Raw genomic sequence first — 22,369 nt, 5'->3', positions numbered from 1 at the left:
TGGTGAGCTCTGTCCATGCTGACTCTTCATCTATGTGTCTGTCAGGGCTCCAGGAAGGTCTGCATGATGAGGTTTTTCATGGGCTTTTACTGTTAGTTTTTTATTTCTAAGTAATTTATATTGGTGTTAGTTTTTAATAAGGATTTTTATGATAAGATATTTAAAATTTTTATGTAATTTATACTTGAGAACAAGAAAATTCCGTGAAGGACATTGGAATATGTTATCAGCCTATTAAGGTAATCATTTTGCTCTTCTCAAATGCAGGTTTGCCTCGTTGGGAAATCCAGAACATACCCGCCCACAGCGGAAGTTTCCGTCGATGCGCAGAGAAGCCAGTACATCAGCGGCAGGCGGGGCTACCCCACGAGCCCACCAGGGAAGGTCCCCTCCTGTGCTCTGCCTGGGGCTGCCGTCCTCACTGCTGACCCCTGGGACCGTCTCGGAGCCCCAGGCGCCCGGCATGAGGATGTCCCTGGGGCTGATGGCCTCTGGCTCTCTGGGTTTCGACCTAGAGAACGTGCTGAGCCCGTGAGGAACTGTGCTGCTCTCCCCCGGGACTTTGTTGACCGTGTGGTTTTGCAAGTGGCGAGCTTGTTGCTGGGAGGAAAACACACGGGAGGAGCGCCTCAAGAGGGGAGCGCGGAGACCTGGAACCGAGGAGGTAAATCCCACACCTCGCGGGGCTCTGGGCAGTGTTTAGAAGAGAGTGGTTATGAGTAGGCTAGACGGAAGGTCATTCTTTAAATTTTGCCCTCTTAGCTTCCATTGACACAAAGGGCTTTGTATGCTCGGGGAGGAGGGCTCAGGTCAGGGAGTGTTCAGAGCCCTAGTCGACCCTGTGGAGCCTCCAGGGTGTAGAGCCCACTCTCGAGGCCCATCTGCAGAAATGCTCCAGAGAGAAAATGGGTTGCCAGGCACCCGAGAAGTGCCCTGTCCCCTCAACTCTGTGGGCAGGGTTTCGGAGGTGTAGTGGTTGGATAGTTTGATTCTCTTTGAATTCCTCAAAAATGATCAGATGTGATAAAGGGAGAAAGTTCTATTTGATTGTCCTCTTCAGATAGGTAACATGCTGGAATTCATGGCAGTGAAAAAAACCAGGGATCAAAATGTGGGTTTTTATTATTTTATGAAATGGTGATTTTATGCCAGACGAGGAGCTTGTTTCTGTCCTGCCTCTACTTCTCATCAAGGACGGATGTCGGCCAGCAACCAGAGGGCAACTGGCAACTGAAGCTGTCTGTGTTTTGGGGACAGACAGCTTCTCATTGAGTTACTGGAGGAAATCAAGGCTCCTCCCCAGGCCCTCCTTGCCTTTTTCCTGCATGGTGCTCTCAGGGGCTCCTCCTGGGAGACCTGTCAGGGAGAGGCAGTGGTCCTGGGAGTCCCACCAGGGAAGGGGCAGTGATCCTAGGAGACCCGCCAGGGAAGGGGCAGTGATCCTGGGAGACCCACCAGGGAAGGGGCAATAATCCTGGGAGACCCTCCAGGGAAGGGGCAGTGATCCTGGGAGACCCGCCAGGGAAGGGGCAGTGATCCTGGGAGACCCGCCAGGGAAGGGGCAATGATCCTGGGAGACCCACCAGGGAAGGGGCAAATGATGCTGGGAGACCCACCAGGGAAGGGGCAGTGGTCCTTTATCCTCTCTTTGAGCTTCATTTTCCTCCCTTGAACCCTGTGAGGGAACTGCTGCTCCAGCTTTCTTGTCGTCATTTTGCCACTCTCCTGTCTCTCGTGTGCATGTGGCATGGTGGCCATCTAGCACATCCCTCTCCGGAACTCGCTGACACCTGTTAGCTTTGATTCAGGAGCACATCTGTGGCTTGGCGGAGCTGCCCTGGCACAAGCCGCTGGTCCTGGAAGTTGGTGTGGCTCAGCTATGACATATGAGGCATATGGGGTACCTGTGTTGGGCACACCACTTACCAGGTGTTTCAGTTTACTAAGGCTGCCAAAATGCAGTATACTAGAAAATGGGTTGACTTTTAACAATGGCGATTAATTAAGTTACAAGTTGCCATTTTCAGGCCATGAAAATGTCCAAATTAAGGCATCAACAAGAGGATACCTTCTCTGAAGAAAGGCCATTGGCATCTGGGGTTTCTCTGTCACATGGGAAGGCAGGTGGTGACGTCTGCTGGTCCTTCTCTCCTGGGTTCTGGTTTCAATGGCTCCCTCTCTCTCAGCTCCTGTGGTGCGTTTGTATCTCTCTGCTCTCCCCAAATGTCTCTGCCTTTTATCCTGTCATAAAGGGCTCCAGTAAAGGATTAAACTACCTCCAGTGGGTGGGGTCACATACCAATTGAAACAGCCTAATCAGAAGGTGCCACCCACAGTAGGTCTGCCCCCACAAGAATGGCTTTAAAGAACATGGCCTTTTCTAGGGTACACAACAGCTCCAAACTACCACACTGGGCCACCCTCTTCAGGAGGGCTGGGTACGTAGCAGGACCTCACAGAACACAGTGCCTCCCAACAGGCTGGCAGGGCATGGGAGCCCCAGAGACATAATGGGTGGATCTGAAAATATGACAGCCACAGGACGCATCACAGTGCTGGCGATGGCCCTTCAGTTGGAACGGATGTAAGCCCAGGAGGTGCTGGTCTGTGGCTGGCATGGGAGCCTCTTCCCGAGTTTGGACCCAGGTAGCAGAGGCGGCTCTAGTTTAGCAGGTCTCGGTGCTGGCTGCGCATGACGACCACCTGGGGAGCCAGGGCGCCCTGCCCCCAGGTCGGCTTCTGCAGGTCTGGGGTAGAACCCTGTACTCATCGGAGGCTCTCCAGGTGCCCACTGGGCGGCCAGGGTGAGGTGCCTGCTCCTGTTGTGGAGGCAGGGAGGGCATTGAATGGGGCAGATGTGATGAGGTTGGGGGAGAGGCACATGGTGGGGTTGGGGGAGAAGGGGAGCAGCTGGAGCTAAAGCAGCCACCCTCCACCGGGGTCTCCAGGAGCTGGGCAGCGAGCTGCACTGATTTCAGTGTGGACCCATGTTCATTCAGCGTCTGGCAGGTAGGAAGTTCTTGGTAAATAAACCTGAAGAAACCAATTTTACTTCCACAATTACTTTGATCTTTTGGTAATAAACTGACTCCATCAAGCTCGTCAGGTTTCCTGATCCATCCAAGTTGAGCATGATGTCCATGGAGGCACCAAGAATAGGAAATTCCGAATGGAAAAGAGACCACTGACGTGCCTTCTGGGACACTGCCCCCTCTATCAGTCTCCTGACCTCCCCTTGCAGGCCACTGACCTGCCTGAGCCAGGAAGCTCCAGTCTGGCTGCTGGTGGTTTGCTGGGCCTGCGGCTAGGAGGACCCCAACCTCTGGCTTGCCAAGCTTGCCGTCCCTTCCCTGGTCTGGAAAACTGGGGCCAAAAGGCCACCCCCCCTCATGGGCAGGCCACCCACGCTGGTGAAGCCCCTTCAGGCCCAGGCATGTGGCAGTGGGTGTCGCTACCCTGCACCTGTCAAGGGGGAGCCCCGTGACCCGGGGTGGAGGCACTGCCTCCTCATCCAGCCGCTGTGAGATGGGCCCTGAGCGTAATTTAAATTTATGTGGTCCCTCCAGAGTGCCTGAGGGATTTGTATTTAAAGAACTGACTAACAGATTGGTAACAGTGTTTTTGTTGTTCTTGGGGGCAACCCATTTTTAAACAGAGAGCCTTTCCCTGGCAGAAGTGGCCGGTGAGCTGGACAAGGAGACTTTGCGGAGACTGAAGAGGGAGTGTGGCGGTCTGCAGACCTTGCTGAGGAACAGCCACCAGGTGTTTGAAGGTGAGTGGCCGCCCCTTCCACCGTGTGTGATGATACGCTGCACCTTGCCCACACCCCTGGGGATTTGCTTTCATGCAAGTTCTGGTATCCACCATCGTTTTTTTTTAATAAACTTTTTGCTCAAGAATATCTTAGACATGTAGAAAAGCGAGGAGGACAGTGCAGAGTTCCCACGGGCTCCACCCCCAGCTCCTCTTGTCCTTGAAAAGTGGGTTTCCCTCTGCTGTCTGTCGGCGGCAGCTGCACCCCGGAAGCCTCCAGGCGTGGAGCCAGGTGCGGGGCCATTGGAGGAGCGAGCGAGCCCCAGAGCCCCAGCTCCGGGGGAGGGGGTTCAGCGGTGCTGCCACGGGCACCCGGGCTTCGGAGAGTCTGTTGCTGAATGAGGGTGCGAGGAGCCTCTGAATGGCCACCAGGGAGATGTCGGTCATTTCCCGTGTTTGCTTCACGTATCCTGTTTTTCCTTTGTCTTTGTGGAGGTATTTTTTTTTTAATTTTATTTATTTAAAGTCAAAAAAGTATTTAAACTCTGTGTACAGAGAAGAACGTGGGCCTGCAGAGTCACTTAGCTTACTAGGATTCTAACAGAGTGTCTGGTCCTTAGGTCACACTCACCAGGATGCTTTGTAGTGGAGGCGGCATGGAGTGGAGCCACAGTGGGGACTTTGTCAGGGTAATTGTTCAGGATACAACCCAGTGCAGCGGCATCCCATCGGAGAGCTGAGGACATGGGACTGGATGCCGGCAGACTCATTACGTGAATTAAGAGGACAGGTGCTAGGAAGCACACTGGCCTAATGTGCATATCCAGGATTATTAACATGACAGTGTGTGTCAACAGGTGTGCTGCTTTGCAAATTTACTGCTTTTTCTCTAGTTCATGAAAGAAGTTTTTTATATTTATACAGTTAATCATGGGCATTGTGCGGATGTATTTTAAAGCTTGTCCTCCACTCTGCATCATACCGAGACACATGGCAACCTGGCCTGTCCTGGGGGTAGGGGGTGTCAGGAAAGCCTCCCTGAGGAAATGACATTTGAACTGGGACTTGCAACTTGGAGGAAAGTAGGAGTCAGCTGGGTGAAGAGGACAGGGAAAAGTGTTTCAGGCAGAGTAACAGCATGTGCGAGAGCCTGAGTCAGGGAGGAACTTGGTGATCATGTCCCAGGGCTGGGAGTGGGATGAGTGAGGGTCAGGTGTGCGGGGCCCGTGGGGGTGCAGCCCCTGTGGCTGTGAGGAGGCCCTGGGCCTTGGGCTCCTGGTGGGCAGTGGTGATACCTGGCTGCAGGCCCACCTGGAGTCCACCCTGTGTGTGAACTTGGCCAGATCCCCTCAGCTGGGCACCTGCGTCTTCCCTGCTTGACCATGGGGGTCTGGGCAGTGCTGTGGTCTAGCACCGCCCAGCACATGTCCCCGTGGTGCTCAGAGGGTGCAGTTTTGATGGCGCTTTCCACCATGGGATCTTTCCTGAACGCTGGGCATGACCCGTTGCTGTGTGCCTCGTGCCATGTTCCCTGAAGCCAGGTGGGGTAGGGAGAGCAATGGCAGATGGTCGATGCAGTATGCAAGGCCGTGGCCCCAGCCGGAGCTCAGGCACCCACCTGGGGTCACAGGACGGTGGTGTGGGAACGTGGGTCAAGAACAAGGGCTCTAGAGAAGGCCAGGCGGGGCTGCCCACCCGCCCCGTGGGCCTCTCCAGCCCTGAGAGCATGGGCCCGGCTAAGGGCCTGGCATGGTGACTGAAGTGTCACGAGTCAGTGCCCGCCTTCCCCACCCTGCCCCATGCCACCCTCCTTCCCCTCTTCCACGCCCAGTGCTATCTCTTCCAGGAAACCTTTCCTAAGCATTGTTCCCCTTGGCGTCAGCACGAGCTGGTCCCATGCCCTGCTGCACTCGGCCCCACTAGGCTGGGGCTTGCCTTGAGCAACCCCAAGCCCACCTGCAGCCGCTGCTTTGGTTCTCAGCAAGCGTCGCCGGGGAGAAACACAAGTGGCTGGTGAATGAGGCTGCACGTGCCCCAGACCCGTCACCGGTCTGGGATAGACAGTGGGTCTGAGGACCCCTCACCCCCAAAGTACCAGCTGTGGGGAGGGCTGGTCACATGCAGGAGGCAAAATGCTGAGACCCTGCCTTGTGCACTGTCCCCAGGAGCCAGGGCTGCCAAGTGTGAAGCTATCTTGGGGAGGAAGAAGGTAGCGAACCTGTGGGGTGGAGCTGCCCTCCAGGGTGGGGCAGTCACTGGCAGGAGTGCAGAGCTGAAGCCAAGCAGCATGAGGCCTGCTGGGCCCCAGGCCCCCATTGGTGAAGTGCAGGCAGATGTCTAGGCCCTAGGATTTGGGGCAGCTCTAACCCCCACTTCTGTGCTGCAGCTGAGCTCAGGGTGCTCCCCTATCCCGTGTGTGCTTGGGAGAGCAGGGTGTGCATGCACACTGACTTCATGTGGCACCGCTGCCCTTTCACAGCCACGCTGGGATCTGGCTTACATTGATTTCTCATGGACAGGCACTGTTCCACTCAGGGCGGTAGAAGGAGGTGAGGCCCCTGGAAGGGTGGGAGTCAGCTCATGGAGAAGGAGGGCCAGCAACTCGCCCCCCTGGGGTCACTTGTGCTGGAGCCTGCTCTGCATTTCATAAAGCTTTGGTTGGTCAGGATGCCAGCTAAGCCAGGGGGCCGCTCTCCTTTATGATTTTCTCAACACTTTTGTTTGGTTTCATGAAACAGTATCCTTATTTCCCGTTATAAACATGCATGCCTGCGATTGCCTTTCTGTGCCTTTCTCATTGGGGGGCACATTTATTTCTGGAAGCACTTCTTAGTACAAGGCTTGGGATTGAGCACCAAATAATTCCATTTCCAGTCATGCAAAAAATACATAGTGACATGGGGCCTTATCTGTCTTTATATGAGAGTTTTCATGTGTGTGTGTGTTTTTTGATAGTGGCTGGTCTCTAAAAACATTAGGAGGTCAGGTTTTAGATGACATCTGTTGAGTGAGTGCTGACCCCCTGTGGGTGCCAGGCACAGAACTGGGGGCTGGCAGCATGGAGCTGGGTAAGGCCAAGCTCAAGGGCCAAACCTCAGGTCCCATCCCCTGGTGCTCTGCCCTCCCCGGGGTCTGGTATGGCCTGGCCTGAAGGATGTATTCAGTCAGGCCTGGGGCTGCAGGGCGGGGACGAGCCAGAGCTGTGCCGACACCCCTCCCCTGGTGTCACAGAGGGCCTGGGTGCTGATTTAGATGAGTCCTGCATCTCCAGGTACCCGAGCAGCTCAAGTACCCAGGTTGCTTCCACTCTAGAGCTGGTGCCCCGAGAACACTGCACCGTTCTGGGACTTTCTCTCCACTTAAGGAATCCTTAGCCAACTTAACAGGATTCTTTGACTAAGCACAATTTTGCTGTCCTCAAAAGTGAGGGTGGGAGACAGAATGGTGGGTTTCATGTGCTCAGTCAACAGATCTGAGGCAGTTTGCGTTAGGGAGGAAATGTGCTCGGGAAAGTTGGAGAGAGGTGAACTTTTGGGAAATACATCATTTAGAAACCAGAAACGCATTTTCCCAGAAGGAAAGGCTGCTGGTGGTCTGGGTGGGAGATGGCCGGAGCCTGCACCCCTGGAGGCAGGCCACCCGGCAGGCCGCTGGGAAGGCCAGCTGCAGAGAGCACCCTGTGTGCCACAGGCCCGAGGAACACGTTGGCAGGGCCGGGCCAGCCTTGGTGTCCTGGCCTCGGCTCTCGTGGGGTCACCGTGCACCATTAGTATCCACGCCCGGACCCCGTAGATCCCGATGGGCCATTTCCCCCGGCCCTGCAGGTTACACTCCTAAAATGTGGCTAGCTGCTGATTTCCCAAACCACCCCTGGGGTGCCTGCTGCCAGCCAGCCTGGCAGGGGAAAGGCGTGGGCAGGGAGAGGGGACCAGCCTGGCTCTGGCTGCCTGCAGGTGACCCCAGGCAAGGCCCTGGCCCTCCCTCAGATGCCTCCTGAGTGCAGGAGGGCTTCAGACCAGGCCGGGCTGGGCAGCTGCCATCCCCTCCCAGCCGGGACATGTTATTCCGAGCTGCGCCAGCAGATGCTGCTGCAGAGTTGAGGTGAAGACACATAAGCCCAGCATTCCTGGGAAGGCAGCCCAGGAGGGGCGGGCCCGTGGAAGTCTCAACAGATTATGCTGGGCCCTCAGCAGGAGCTTCTTCTGTCCCAGGAAAATGAACCCACTATGTGTCCTCACGGCGGCGAGAAGCCTCCCTGCAAGGCCTTTGCTCCGGCTTCGGGGGCAGAATACTTGACAAATGTCAGTCTGCGCAGGATGAGCCGTCTCTCACTGGCCATCAGTCACACAGGGGCTGCTGGAAAGCGACATTCAGACTTTGGTTTGCATACGGTGGCATTCTGGCTAGGAGTCAGCCGGCCAGATTTAGTCAATAAGGTTCCTTGATTCTCCCTGAGCCTCTCTGTCTTGAGGTGGTTTTATAGTTTCCGGTGAAAACCAGGAAGGATTTGGTTGCTTTGGCCATCTTTCATGTGGGGTTGTTGGCTTCCCCAAATGAAGCGGCTGAGGAAAAGCCGGGGGGGCCCCTTCCCAGCTGTCTCCACCCAAATCAGGGTGCCTGGTTCAGGGAGGCAGCTCAGAGTTGGGGGAAAGTTGGTCGGCTGCTGGGCAGGATCCTGGCTCTCCTCTCTAGGTCCCCCTCTGTGAAGTGGGAGCAGTACCCGGCCCTGCAACCCACCACCCGTGGTGCAGCCCCCTGACCAGCCCCATTTCCCCAGAAGCTTCTCATCGCACCCATGGAAGTGGCTGTGCTTCAGCAGGCCCTGGCGCTTCCAAAACAGTGTGTTTGCATACACCCTGCCCTGCTGTTTGGAGACTCTTCGCCTCGTGTTTACAGGCTGCTTTTATCCCACACACCACACACCCTCCTGAGGCTCGAAGGGGATCTGGTTGTGGAGATGCGTGCCAGTCCGGTGTGCCTGGGACAGAGCTGGGTACCCCATCATCTTATCCTGCCTGGAAAGGATCTTTCCCTCCCATCTCTTCCCTTAGTTTTTCTTTGTAAACCTGAAATTTAGTCCTGAAAGACGAGTGCAGCAGCACAAATGGTTTTGACATTTTGCCCCAAATCAGGGGCCACCTTTATGGTTCTTGCACCTTTTTCCCAGGTGCTGGACCCTCTCCTTCCCACTGTGACCTCAGCCCCTGTCCTCGTGGCCACAGCCTGAGTCTGAGCATTGCCAGCACCTGGGCCAGGCCTATGGCTCTCCTGACCAGCCCCATAGGCTTGGAGCCCTTCCCACAGGCCCTTGCTCTGAGGGTTTCCACTCTGCTTCTTGCCCCATCCGTGGCCCTCGTCTGGAGCCCCACTGCCAGCCCGCAGCCCCTCCCTCCCACTCCCCTGCCAGCCCTGTTTTGGTTGAGTTCCATTGCCCCAGCTCCGATCCCAGGTCCACGAGCACAGGCTCCAGTGAGGGGAGCTGCTGGCTCTGTGGCTTCCCCTCCCTTCACTCATTCCCCAACCCCCCACCCCCAGGGCTGCTCCCTCTGCCCTCCCAGCCCAGCCTGCCCAGGGGCCTCCTCCAGTGGGCTGCCTTGCCCTTCCCCGAGAACACAGGAGCAATCAGGAGAGAAGCCTGCAGACCTGCACAACTCCCCTGTCCCCCTCCTGCGTCTGAGCCCAGACCGTCCCTGTGAGTGGCGTGCCCATGCTCCCGCGATGTCCGGCCCCCACACCCATGTCTCCTCAGGGCCAGGGTCCCAGGGCTCCTGTGCTCTCTGTTGCCTCCCCAGGGGCTGTGCCCACCAGACGGGGCCTGTCTACGGGAGCTCCCCCCAGAACAGTGGCTGCACCCACACTGTCCCGGGCTCCTGTGCCCGCGCTCGCCTTCCTTTCACAGCCCACCCTCGAAAGCACGGTCGCTGTTCACGGGGCACTTCCCTCCTCCCGGTCTTCTCTTGAAATGATTTTTATCATGGAAGAATTCAGTCGAACAAAACAGAGAAGCATCCAGTGAGCTCCCATGTGCTCTTCTCCACTCAGGGCCAGCCTGGTTTCTTCTGTGCCCCATCCATGCCTGCCCCAGGCAACCTGGAAACAAATTCCTGACAGACCCCATTATCTGCAGGTATTTCCTTATGCATCACTGAAAGACGGAACTTCCAAAAAAACATAGTGCTGCTACCATTATCACACCTAGAGGCTGCTTCAGTGGGGTGAGGCACCCCCTGTCCTCGGGGACCCTTCCCTGTCCCCATCGCCACCTGGCCTTGTGGCATCCTGATTTTTTTTTTTATTAGAGAAGTTTTGGGTTTACAGAAGAACCTTACATAAAATACAGAGTTTTCCAATAACATCATCTTAATAACACCTTCATTAGTATGGCACATTTGTTAGAACAGATGAAAGCACATTTTAAGTGTGCTATTAATTATAGTCAGGGTTTACTTTAGGGTTCACTGTTTGTGTTGTACAGTCCCATAGATTTTTTTAAATTGTTTTTCTAGTAATGTAACACAACCTTAAATTTCCCCTTTTAACCCACATTCGAATACATAATTCAGTGGTGTTAATTACAGTCACAGTGTTGTGCTACCATCACCACCATCCATTACCAAACTTTTCCATCATCCCAAATAGAAACTCGAAACAACTTAAGCTTTAACTCCCTATTACCTACCCCTCCCTATCCCCTGGTAACCTATACTCTGGTTTCTGGCTCTGTGAGTTTGCTTATTCTAATTATTTTATATCAGTGAGACCATACGATATTTGTCCTTTTGTGTCTGGCTTATTTCACTCAACATGATGTCTTTAAGGTTCATCCATGTTCTCACATGTATCAGAGCTTCATTCCTTTTTAATGTTGGGTAATATTCCATTGTGGGTCTATACCACATTTTATTTACCCATTCTTTGGTGAGTGGACACTTGGGTTTTTTGCATCTTTTGGTAATTGTGAATAATGCCAGTATGAACATTGGTGTGGAAATATGTGTTTGAGTCCCTGCTTTCACTGCTTTGGGGTATATACCCAGTGGTGGGATTGCTGAATCATATGCTAATTCTATACTTAGCTATTGGAGGAACTGCCCAACTGTCTTCCACAGCAGCTACATTGTTTTACATTCTCATCAGCAAAGAATGAGTGTTCCTGTTTCTCCACATCCTCTCCAACTTGTAAAATTTTCTGTTTTTTTAATGGTAGCCAATTTAGTGGGTAGGAAATGGTATCTTATGGTGGTTTTGATTTGCAATTCCCTGTTGACTAATGATGTTGAGCATCTTTTCATGTGCTTTCTGGCCATTTGTATATCCTCTTTGGAGAAATGTCTGTTCAGAAATGTCTGTTTCTCTTTGGAGAAATGTCTATTTTTGCCCATTTTAAAAAATTGGGTTGTTTGTCTTTTTGTTGTTGAGTCATAGGATTTCTTTATATATTCTGGATGTTAGCTGTGTATATATTGGATGTGTGGTTTCCAAGTATTTTCTTCCGTTATGTAGGTTGTTGTTTTTCTCTCATGATGAAATCCTTTGATGCACCAAAGTTTTTTATTTTGATGAGGTCCCATTTATCTATTTTTTCTTTTGTTGCTTGCACTATGGGTGTAAAGTCAAAGAAAACTGTTGCCTTATGTAAAGTCCTGAAGATGCTTCCTTACATTTTCTTCTAGGAGTTTTATGGTTCTGGCTCTTATATTTAGGTCTTTTATCAATTTGAGTTGATTTTTGTATATGGTGTGAGGTAGGGGTCCATCTGCATTGTTTTGCATGTGGAGATCCAGTTTTCCCAGCACCACTTGTTGAAGAGACTGTGCTGTCCCAATTGAGTGGTCTTTGCCTCCTTGTCAATAATCAGTTGGCCATAATTGTGAGGATTGATTTTTGAGCTCTCAGTTCGATTCTGTTTTTCTTTGTTTCTGTCCTTGTGGCAGTCCAATGCTGTCTTGATCACTGTAGCCTTGTAGTAAGTTTTAAAATCAGAAAGAACGATTCCTGCAACTTTATTCTTCTTTTTAAAGATGGCTGGCTATTCAGGGCCTTTTACTCTTCCACATAAATTTGATGATTGACTTTTCCATTTCAGCAAAGAAGGCTGTTGGAATTTTTGTTGGGATTGTGTTGAATCTGTATATCGCTTCAGATAAAATCGATATCTTAACAATATTTAGTCTTCCAGTCCCAGAGCATGGAGTGTCTGTCCATTTATTTAGGTCTTGTTTTATTTCTTTTAGCAATATTTTGTACTTTTCTGTTTACAAGTCCTTTACATCCTTGGTTAGGTTTATTCCTAGATATTTCACTGTTTTAGTTGTTACTATAAATGGAATTTTTTTTCTTGATTTCTTCTTCCAATTGTTCATTACTAGTGAATAGAAATACTACTGATTTGGGGGTGTTGACCTTGTACCCTGCCACTTTGCTGAATTCATTTATTAGCTCTTGGAGCTTTGTTATGGACTTTTCAAGATTTTCTGTATATAGGATTGTGATAGTTGGGTTCATGTGTCAACTTAGCTAGGTGGCCTAGCTGTCTGGTCAAGCGGGCACTGGCCTGACGATTGCTGTGAGGATATTTGAGGCTGGCTGATAAACCAACAGGCTGGTTTGTCGGATCATCAGTCAATTGACTGCAGCTGACTGATGACTCATCAAGGGGCGTGCTTCCGCAGTGAGAGAGTGCAATTGGCTGGATTTGGTCCAGGTGATCAGTTAGAGGCTTATAAGCCAGACGGTTAGAGAACCTTCACTTCTTCTTCAGCTGCTCAGTGAAGCATTTCCTGGGGAGCTCGTCGAAGTCGAAGTTGCCAGCTCGTTTCCTGAGGAGTCAAAGTTGCCGGTTCGTTTCCTGAGGAGTTCGTCAAAGTTGTTGGTTCATTTCCCTAGGATTTCGTCAGACATCTTCCTTGGAGTTGACAGCTTGTTGACGGCTCTGCAGAATTTGGACTCGTGCGCTCCCGCAGTTGCGTGAGTCACTTTTACAATTTGATAATCAGAGACATCTCTCATTGATTCTGTTTTCAAGGAGAACCCTAAGTAATACAAGGATCATATCATCTGCAAATAGAGATGGTTTTGCTTCTTCCTTTGCAATTTGGATGCCTTTTATTTCTTTCTCTTGCCTAATTGCTCTGACCAGAACTGCCAGTACAGTGTTGAGTTGAACAGTGGTGACAGTGGGCATCCTTGTCTTATTCCCAGCTTTTGTGGGAAAGCTTTCTGTCTTTTACCACTGAATATGATGTTAGTGGTGGCTTTTCATATATGCCCTTTATCACATTGAGGAAGTTTCCTTTTATTCCTAGTTCTCAAAGTGTTTTTTATCAGTAAGGGGTGCCAGATTTTGTCAAATACCTTTTCTGCATCACTGAGATGATCGTGTGGTTTTTCCTCTTGATTCCGTTAATGTGTGGTGTATTACATTAATTGATTTTCTTATGTTGAACCAACTTTGCATTCCTGAGGATGAGTCCCACTTCATCATTGAGTATAATTCTTTTAATATGGTATTGGATTCAATTTGCTAGTATTTTGTTGTGGATTTTTGCATCTATATTCATAAGAGGTATTGGTCTGTAATTTTCTATTGTACTTTTATCTGGCTTTGGCGTGAGGGTAATGTTGGCCTCATAGAATGAGTTAGGGAGTGTTCTCTCCTCTTCAGCTTTTTGGGAGTTTGAGCAGACTTGGTGTTAAGTTTTCTGGGAATATTTGTAAATCCGCCTGTGAAGCCATCTGGTCCTTGACTCTTCTCTATTGGGAAGTTTTTGATGACTGATTGAATCTGTTTACTACTTACTGGTCTGTCGAGACCTTCTTCTTGAGTCAGTGTAGATAGTTTGTTTCTAGGGGTTTGTCCATTTCATCTAGTTAACTAATTTGTTGGCATACTGTTGTTTATAGTGTCCTCTTAAGGTCTTTTTTATTTCTGTGGGGTTGGGGTAATTTCACGCTTTTTATTTCTGATTTTAGTCATTTTGCTCCAGTGCTAGTTTGGTTATATTATGTCCTGCCGAAAGCCGTATTCTTTGGTGCAGCCTTGTGGGGGCACACGTTAGTGTTGATTAGGTTGGATCTTTTGATTGACTGTTTCCATGGAGATGTGACTCAATCAACTGTGTGAGCCATTTGATTAAATTAATTCCATGGAGATATGGACCCCACCCATTCAGGGTGGGTCTTGATTTAATCACTGAGTCCTATAAAAGAGCTCAGGAACAGAAGGACCTCAGAGCAGCTAAGAGTGACATTTTGGAGAGCAACTGACACATTTTGGAGATGGCCATTGGAAACAGACTTTTGCTAGCCTAGAGTTTGCCCTGGGATATGCTAAGAGAGGACCCTCAGGCACTTAGAGAGAAACGTCCTGGAAGAAAGAACCAAGAATGTACAGGAGCTGAGAGAGGAGCTGGAACACAACAGCAGATGCCAGCCATATGCCTTCTCAGCTAACAGAGGTTTTCTGAATGCCACTGGCCTTCCTTTGGTAAAGGTGTACATGTATTGATACCTTAATTTGGACACTTTTATGGTGGTAGGACTGTAACTTTGTAACCAAATAAACCACCGTTAATTTTAAAAGCCAATCCATTTCTGGTATTTTGCATAACAGCAGCTTTAGCAAACTGGTCCTTTCTCTTTTTTCCTTCGTCACTATAGCTAAAGATTGATCAATTTTACTGATCTTTTCAAAGAATCAACTTTTAGTTTTGTTGATTCTCCCTATTGTTTGTTTGTTTTTATTCTTATTTCATTTATCTCTGCTCTAATCTTTGTTTCTTCCCTTCTGCTCATTTTGGGTTTAGTTTGCTCTTCTTTTTCTGGTTCCTCAAGTTTTGAGGTTAGGTCTTATTTGAAATCTTTTTTAATATAAGCATTTAGAGCTGTAAATTTCCCTCTCAGCACTGCCTTTGCTGCATCCCATAAGTTTTGGTATGTTATATTTTCATTTTCATTCCCCTAAAGATATTTTCTAATTCCCTTTGTGATTTCCTTTTTCACCCATTGATTATTAAGAGTGCTTTGTTTAATTTCCACATATTTATGAATTTTCCATTTCTCCCTCTGTTCTTGATTTCTAACTTCATTCTGTTGTGGTCAGAGAAGATACATTGTAGGATTTGAATATTTTTGATACTGAGGCTTGTTTTGTGACCTAACATATGGTCCGTCTTGGAGAATGCTTCATGTGCATTGGAGAAGAGCGGGTTTTCCGCTGATGTTCGGTGAAGTGTTTCGTGTGTGTCTGTTAGGTCTGGTTGGTTTAGGGTATTGTTCACGTGTTCTGTTTCCTTACTGATCTTCTGTCCATTATTGAAAGTGGTGTAATAAAGTCTCCTGCTATTAATGAAGAACCATCTATTTCTCTCTTCAAATATGCTTCATATATTTTCGGGCTCTGCTGTTAGGTGTGTGTGTGTGTGTGTGTGTGTGTGTGTATGTATATAATTGTTGTCTTCTTGTTTAAATGGACCCCTTTATCAGTATCTAGTAAACTTTTTTGTCCCTCCCAACATCTTTTGACTTAAAGTCAATTTTATTTGATATTAGTATAGCTACCCCAGCTCTCTTTCGATTACCGCTTCCATGGTATTTTTTTTCCCATCTTTCTCTTTCAACCTACTTATGTCTTTGAATTTAAGGTGAGTCTCTTGTAAACAGCATATAGTTGGGTCATGCTTATTTGTCTTTTCTGTCAGTCTCTGCCTTTTGACTGGAGAGTTTAATCCATGTACATTTGAAGTAACTGCTGATAATGCAGGAATTTCTTCTGCCATTTTGCTATTTAGTCTTGGTAAGTTTTATACCTATTTTTGTCCCTCAATTCTTCCATTAATGCCTACTTTCATATTTATTTGATTTTTGTATTTTACCATCTTGAGTCCCTTCTCATTTCTTTCTGGATGTATTTGTCATATATCTTCTTTGTGGTTACCACGGGGTTAATATTTAACATTCTAAATATGTAACAATCATATTTGAGTAGATACCAACTTGACTTCCATGGCGTATACGCACACACTGTTCCGATAGGCCTGCAACCTCCACCTTTTTTTGTACTTGTTACAATTGTATCTTTGTATATTGAATATCCAAAACCCTATGTTTATCATTACTTTTTATGCGTTTGCATTTTAGCACCTTTAGGGAGTAAGAAATGGAGTTATATACTGTTTTGGTTTGCTGAAGCTCCCAAAATGCAATATACCAGAAATAGATTGGCTTTTTCAATGGGGGTTAATTAGTTCACAAGTTTACAGTTCCTAAGGCCATGAAAATGTCCGAATTAAGGCATCAAGAGGTAGAGACCTTTTCTGAGGAAAGGCTACTGGCATGGGGGGCTCCTCTGTCACATGGGAAGGCACATGGTGACGTCTGCTGGCCCTTCTCTCTTGGGCTCTGGTTTTACAATGGCTTTTTCCCAAATGTCTCTCCAAAATGTCTCTCTTGGCTTCTCTCTTCGCAGCCCCTGGGGGCAAACTCTGGATTACATGTCTTAGTTTCTCTGAGCTGTCTTTCTCTGTGAGCTCTCTTAAAGGACTCCAGTAAAGGATTAAGACCAACCTTGAATGGGCGGGGTCACATCTGCACAGAAACAACGTAATCAGAAGTCCCAAACACAATAGGTCTGCCTCCACAAGATTGGGTTAAAAGAACATGGCCTTTTATGGGGTACATAATAGATTCAAACCAGCACACATACCAAAAAATGCATTACAGTAATACTGGCATTTATAATTATCCCTGTGGTTGCCTTTATCAGAGGGGTTGATTTCTTTGTGCCACTGGTGCCCTTTCCTTTCAGCCTGAAGAACTCCTGTTAGCATTGCTTGTAGGGCAGGTCTAGTGGTGAGCTCCCTCAGCTTCTGTTTACCGTGGAATGGCTTAATCTCTCCCTCATTTCTGAAAGAAAGTCTTGTTGGATATAAAATTCAGAACTCTCTCCTTGTCTTTTGCATTCAACAGTTTGATCAGTATGTTGCATGGCATATTTGTTTTAAAGTTTATCCTGTTAGGCTTAGATGCGCATATTCACATCTTTTCACTAAACTTGGGAAGTTTTCTGTCATTATTTCTTTGAATATTCTTTCTGCCCCTTTCTTCTCCTTCTAGGACTCCCATAATGCATATATTGGTACACTTGATGGTGCCTGTTCTGGTTTGCTAACGCTGCCCTTTTGCAAAATTACCAGAAATGGATTGGCTAAAGGGAGGTTATTTGGTTACAAAGTTACAGTCTGAAAGCTATAAAGTGTCCAAGGTAAGACATCAACAAGCGGGTATCTTAACTGAAGGATGGCCATTGGTGTCTGGAAAACCTCTATTTGCTCGGAAGGCACGTGGCTGGTGTCCAGTTGCTCCCAGGTGGTGTTTCAAAATGGCGTTCTCCAAAATGTCAGTGTCACCTTCCAACGGCCATCTTCAAAATGTGACTCAGCTGCAGCTAGCCATGAGCTCCTTTTGTCTGAGCTTTTATAGGGCTCCAGTGAACTAATCAAGGCCCACGCTAAATGGACAGGACCACACTTCCATGGAAATTATCTAATCAGAGTTATCACCTACAGTTGGGTGGGTCACATCTCCATGAAAACAACCTAATTCAAGTTTTCGACTTAATCAACACTAATACGTCTACCCCGCCCCAGTGTTGCATTTAAGAATATGGCTTTTTCTGGGGGGCATAGTATATACAAACTAGTACAGTGCCCCATAGGTCTGTTAGGCTATTTTTGCATTTTATAACTTTTTTTTCTATCCTCAGCCTGACTCATTTCACTTGCCCTGTCTTCAAGTTTGCTGATTCTCCTGCCAGCTCCAATCTGCTACTGAAACCATCATGGGAATTTTTCATTTCAGTTATTGTGCTTTTCAACTCTAGGAGTTCTATTTCGTTCCTTTTAAAATTTCTGACTCTTTATTGAGATTCTCTTATTGTTCATTCACTGTTTCTTGATGTCCTTTAGTTCTTTCTTTCTCTGTATGGTCCTTCATCTTCTTGAGCATATTGAAGATTTTTTTTTTCTTTTTTAAGTTCTTTGTCCAGTATGTCCACAGTCTGGGCCTCTTTGTTGATGGTTTCTGGATTTTTATCTTCCTTTAGATGGGCCATCACTTCTTATTTCTTTGTCTTATACTCTTTTGTTGTACCCTGTACATTTCAGTGTTTGAAAATGTTAACTCTGGTATTTATTCCCTGAGATGTCTGTTTCTTAAGCTTGTATCCAGCTTCTGATGTGGCAGATTTTCCTGAGAGTCAGGAACTAAAAACACAAGGAAACCTAGGTAAAACAAACCTTTCTCGTTCTTTGCAGATCGGCTGTGCAATGGCAGGTGCTCCCCTTCAATTCAGCCCTGCTCTCAGGCAGGTCAGCCCAAGGTGAAGGCAGAGTGTGGGGTCCTCTCTGTCTTTTCTGGGCCTATGTCTTGTCCCTCATGTTTGCTAGTGGCTTGGGAGTTTTCCTAGTTTACACAACTTTTATGACCCCTCCACTCCCCAGGAAAAAGACTTTCTCCCTTTCCTGGGTGTTTCTTTGTGAGACTTAATGCAGGTAATTCTTTGCCTCAGGCCACTTGGCCAATTGGTTGGCCGACATGTCTCGTAGTTGCTTTTACTCTTGCGTCCCCACCTGCCCCACCAGGGTCTGCTGGTTGGAGCTGCCAGGTTGTTTGTCTGGACTTGCTGGCTACACCTGTGCCATTTGCACCTGGGTCCACTCCAGATAGGCTTTGCCCTGCATGGCATCACGGAAATCCTTGTGAAGGCCTCTGGTGGTGTGACCATCCACAGCGGGCTCAGTGTCCAGCGTGCACAGAAGTCAGTGCTGTGATGCCAGGATTTTGAAAAAAGAGAGTTTATTGTGAGCAGTTTGGCAAGGAGACAGGAGGCAAGCCTCAGCTCTGTCTCCCGAGCAGAAGGGGTCTGGGGGCTTTATACTGTTTGAGGAAGGTGGGCTTAAGGGAGTGGCTGAGGATAGGGTGAGGTGAGGGGGTTAAGGGGCAGACTAGAGTGGAGCATGTGCAGTTCCAAATCATGCTACTTCATGTGCCGCATATTCAAAACTAGTGGCTTAGCATGCTTGGTGGGTGTGATTTTTACTATTATAATGGGGCAGAGGTGACTAGGTCAGGGCTGAAAGTGGCTGGAGCTGGCTCACGCCAGCCTCAGCAGGTGCTGCAAAGGGACAGGAAACAGTACCTCGCTGTGCAGCAGGCTGCTTCTGAATAAACGTGAGGAGTGGGAGCTCAAAGAAAGGAATTACAGTCCACAAACCGGTAAGGGAGGGGCTGCTTTAGTGGAAAAGTGAGTTAGCAGGTGGCGTTTTCAGTGGAGAGTCCCATTTGGATTCTCACTCACGGGTCCTTCCCTATTCGCCTGCCTTCCCCAACTTCCCACTCTGTTGGATGTTTTTGCTCTGCCCCAGCTGCTCCCTCTTACTGCCCTGACCTCCAGTCCTTTCTCCCTGCTCCCTCCCAGAGGTCTCATCCCTATTATATGCTGTGGCCTCGCTCCCAGCGCTGGGCTCATGGCTGCTGCCTGTGGACTCCTGCCCTTGATGGAAGCCGGCCTCTCCCACGCCACAGGCCACAACCTCCGTGGGACCCCCACCTGCTCCTGCACGGTCCTCCTCTTCCGTCAGTGGCAGTGCAGTCTCCAGTTGCTGAGAACACTGCCCTGAGTGTCCTCTCCACCCCCGTCACTATACATCGTGTCCACCAACACAACCCTTTGGCTCGGCCTTCTCAACGTGGTCACCATCTGACCGCTTCTCCTGCCTCCGCTGCCCCTGCCCCTCACCCCCACCCCCAGCCACCAAAGTGGTCCTCCTCGGCCCTGCTGTGTGTTCCGTGTCAGGGTTCCCCACGAGGCTCAGGGCCGGGCCGATGGCCTGGCTCCTGCGGCTGCTCTGCCTTTGTCATCTGCCCCTCCCTCGAGCTCCTGATCTTCCATCTCAGGACCCCTTGGGGACTTGGGCTTGCTGCTTCCTCGGCCTGGAATGCTCCCCCCAGTCCCCTTGGTGAGGCCTTCCAGACCCCTGCAGCCCCACCTTTCTGTCCCTGCTTGAGGTCTCGCCGCAGCACCAGCCCTTGCCTGACTGGAGCTGCTCGCTGAGGCTGGGGGCCTCTGGCCTGCGCCCCCCACTGTGTCCCCAGCTCCTGGAACTGCTGTCCACGTCCACTGTGAGTTGTTTAGCAGATGCTGTTCGAATCAGTGAACCTTGAGGTTGACCCCTCAGCTGCGTCTTTTCTATTTCCTTCGCAGTTCTGAATGGGAGAGTTCACATCCGTGACTGGAGAGAGAAGCCACAGAAGCAGCAGCCGGAAGCAAGACGGAGGCGGTGTTCTGGAGCTTTCAAGACCCGCCTCTGCTGGTTTTTCACGCACCACCCTGATGGCTGTGCTCTGCCTTCGGGTCGCTGCCCGTTTGCCCATGGGCCTGGGGAGCTGCAGCCTTCCCAGAGCACTAGGGGGAAAAAGGTTCCATGACCTGTCCTGCCATGTACCCCCAAACCTGTCCTGGGTGGGGGCAAGCTGAGAGGAGAGACGGAACCAGCTCTTCTAAGCACTGTGGTTTCTATACTGGTTTTGTTGAAATTCACTTTTCTTCTGCCTTTCTTCAGATTTTCATGGAACTATTACCCATGTTACAAAAACTATAGAAACTGGAGATGAAAAATCCACTAATAAACCCCCCTCCAGGTGTGGGGCTTGTTTTTAAATGAGATCACTGTTAAATGTGTACAGCCTCTGTATATTGGAAAGATATTATAAAGACACTTGCTATGTCCCGTAAGTGGGAAACGATGTGCCGTGCTCTCTTCTTAGCTGGGAGACCCTCGAGGAGCTCTTTCTCAGGACACAGCCTCCTACTGCTCTGAATGTTAATCACCAGATTAGAGTTTTTAAACAGATATTAAGATTATTTTTGGAAGTATAAAGAATAAAACAATATAAAAACAATGGTCCATAATCTCCTCACCTAGGTCACTTTAGATAACTGGTAGTTTGGAGCTGTTGTGTACCCCAGGAAGGGCCATGTTCTTTTAATCCATTCTCGTAGGCACAGGCCCCTCACCTGCAGGGCAGTGTGCAGCCTTGGCCGTGCCAAGGACAGCCCCGGGCAGGAGCAGCCGCCTTCAGCCTGCTGGCTGCCCCACCTTGCCCGGCTCCTGGCAGACAGGGAGGGGCCACCACAGCCTCTCCACGCCCACCCCAGCCGACCCTCCCCAGTAACCGAAGGAGAGCGTCCCCTGGGTGGGTGAGGGGTATTCCCAGGCCAGCTGCTGCCCGGTGGACGAGCAAATGAGCAAGGTAGGAGCCCTGGCCTGGGCCCCCGTCCTCAGCCCTCCACTGACCCAGCCTGCCTCCCCACCACCCCCACCAGGGCCCATCCGGTTTCTAGAGCTGCGGCCAGCCCCAGCTCAGAGAGACAGGGGTCCTGGGGCTCCCGACAGGGCCAGGTGGACCCCGGGGAGGCCCAGCCCAGGGAGGTGCCCCTTGTTTCCAGAGCATCACAGCCAGCACAGAGATGGAGTTCTCAGGCCGGTCCACCAGGGAAACTGGGGCCACGTGGCTGTTTTCCCAACTTGAGGAATTCCCGCTTTAAAGTCAGACTAGAACCCCCTCGTGAAGCTGGAACCCGTGAGAAGTGATCATGCCCAGGAAAATCGGACAAGTCCTGACCTCTGCAATCTCCTCATTGAAGCGTGGGTGACAAGCCCTTTTCCTAGGTGCTGGGATATCCCTGCCCTCTCATCAGTCCCTCCAGAATCCCAGTGGGAAGGGCGCAGGTGCCCACTTGACAGATGGGGAGACTGAGGCCAGAGGCCCCAGAGGAAGTTGCCTAAACTCAGGCAGGTAGCCTTCAGGGAGCTGCCTGCACACCCTCCGCCCCTGCTGCCCAGGTGAGCCCTGGCAGACAAGAGGCCGGTGGGGGCCCAGGTGTGCAGGGGCCGGGAGGAAAGCACTAGAGCTGGGCCCCTGCTCAGGTCTCCACTGACCCCTGAGACCTTGAGGCTGAGCCCCATGTGTACCCGTCTGTGAGGGGGACAGAGGCGGGCGGTCTCCCTGGCAGGGTTGTGGTGGGGAGCACTGGAGGGTGGAGGGGGCCTGTCTACAGGAAGAGTCGCCCTAACTGAGGAGGTGGGAACTGCGCAGAGGACACATCCACATGGCCCTGGGTCCCCTTGTAGAAGCAGCCGCAAGGGCCACCCATGGGGCACAGGGAGAGCCTGCCCTGCTGCGCCCCTGGTTTGGTGGGGGCAGTGTGCCCTGGGGGCCACCCCATCCCAGGCTTGAGCCCCGGTGTTGCAACTTGCTATGTGACCTTGGGCAAAGGTCTCAACCTCTCTGTGTCTGTTTTCTCATTAGTAAATGTGGGTGACAAGGGCGACACCCACCCTGGGGCTGTGAAAGGATGAAGTGGGCTGTAGCCAAGAGGTGGGTGTCCCCCAGCCAGGCTATGAACCGGGGTCTGTTGGACCCCAGGACCCTAGGCCTGCCCCCACCCCGTGGCCTCTCCTGGGCAGGAGGGCAGCCCTGGGGTCTCCTCTCAGCCCCTCCTTTCACAGATGAGCAGACAGAGGCTGCAGATGTGCTGGGGCTTCAGAGAGTACAC

General features: G+C 50.2%; 1 protein-coding gene across 1 annotated transcript in view; it reads left to right on the top strand.

Moving 5' to 3' along the window:
- Positions 1-20,474, top strand: part of TRMT44 (tRNA methyltransferase 44 homolog) — a 47,762-nt gene extending 27,288 nt beyond the window's left edge. Inside the window, 3 exon segments of the mRNA XM_037829312.1 lie at positions 268-664; positions 3,656-3,772; positions 20,015-20,474. Coding sequence (XP_037685240.1) covers positions 268-664; positions 3,656-3,772; positions 20,015-20,238 — 738 coding nt within the window. The 3' untranslated portion in view covers positions 20,239-20,474.
- Positions 20,475-22,369: the final 1,895 nt, after the last annotated feature.

Source organism: Choloepus didactylus, chromosome 3 (assembly GCF_015220235.1).
Source record: "Choloepus didactylus isolate mChoDid1 chromosome 3, mChoDid1.pri, whole genome shotgun sequence".
NCBI classification, from domain to species: Eukaryota; Metazoa; Chordata; class Mammalia; order Pilosa; family Megalonychidae; genus Choloepus; species Choloepus didactylus.
The sequence above is the reverse complement of the archived record's forward strand: the minus strand, read 5'-3'. Positions and strand labels throughout refer to the sequence as shown.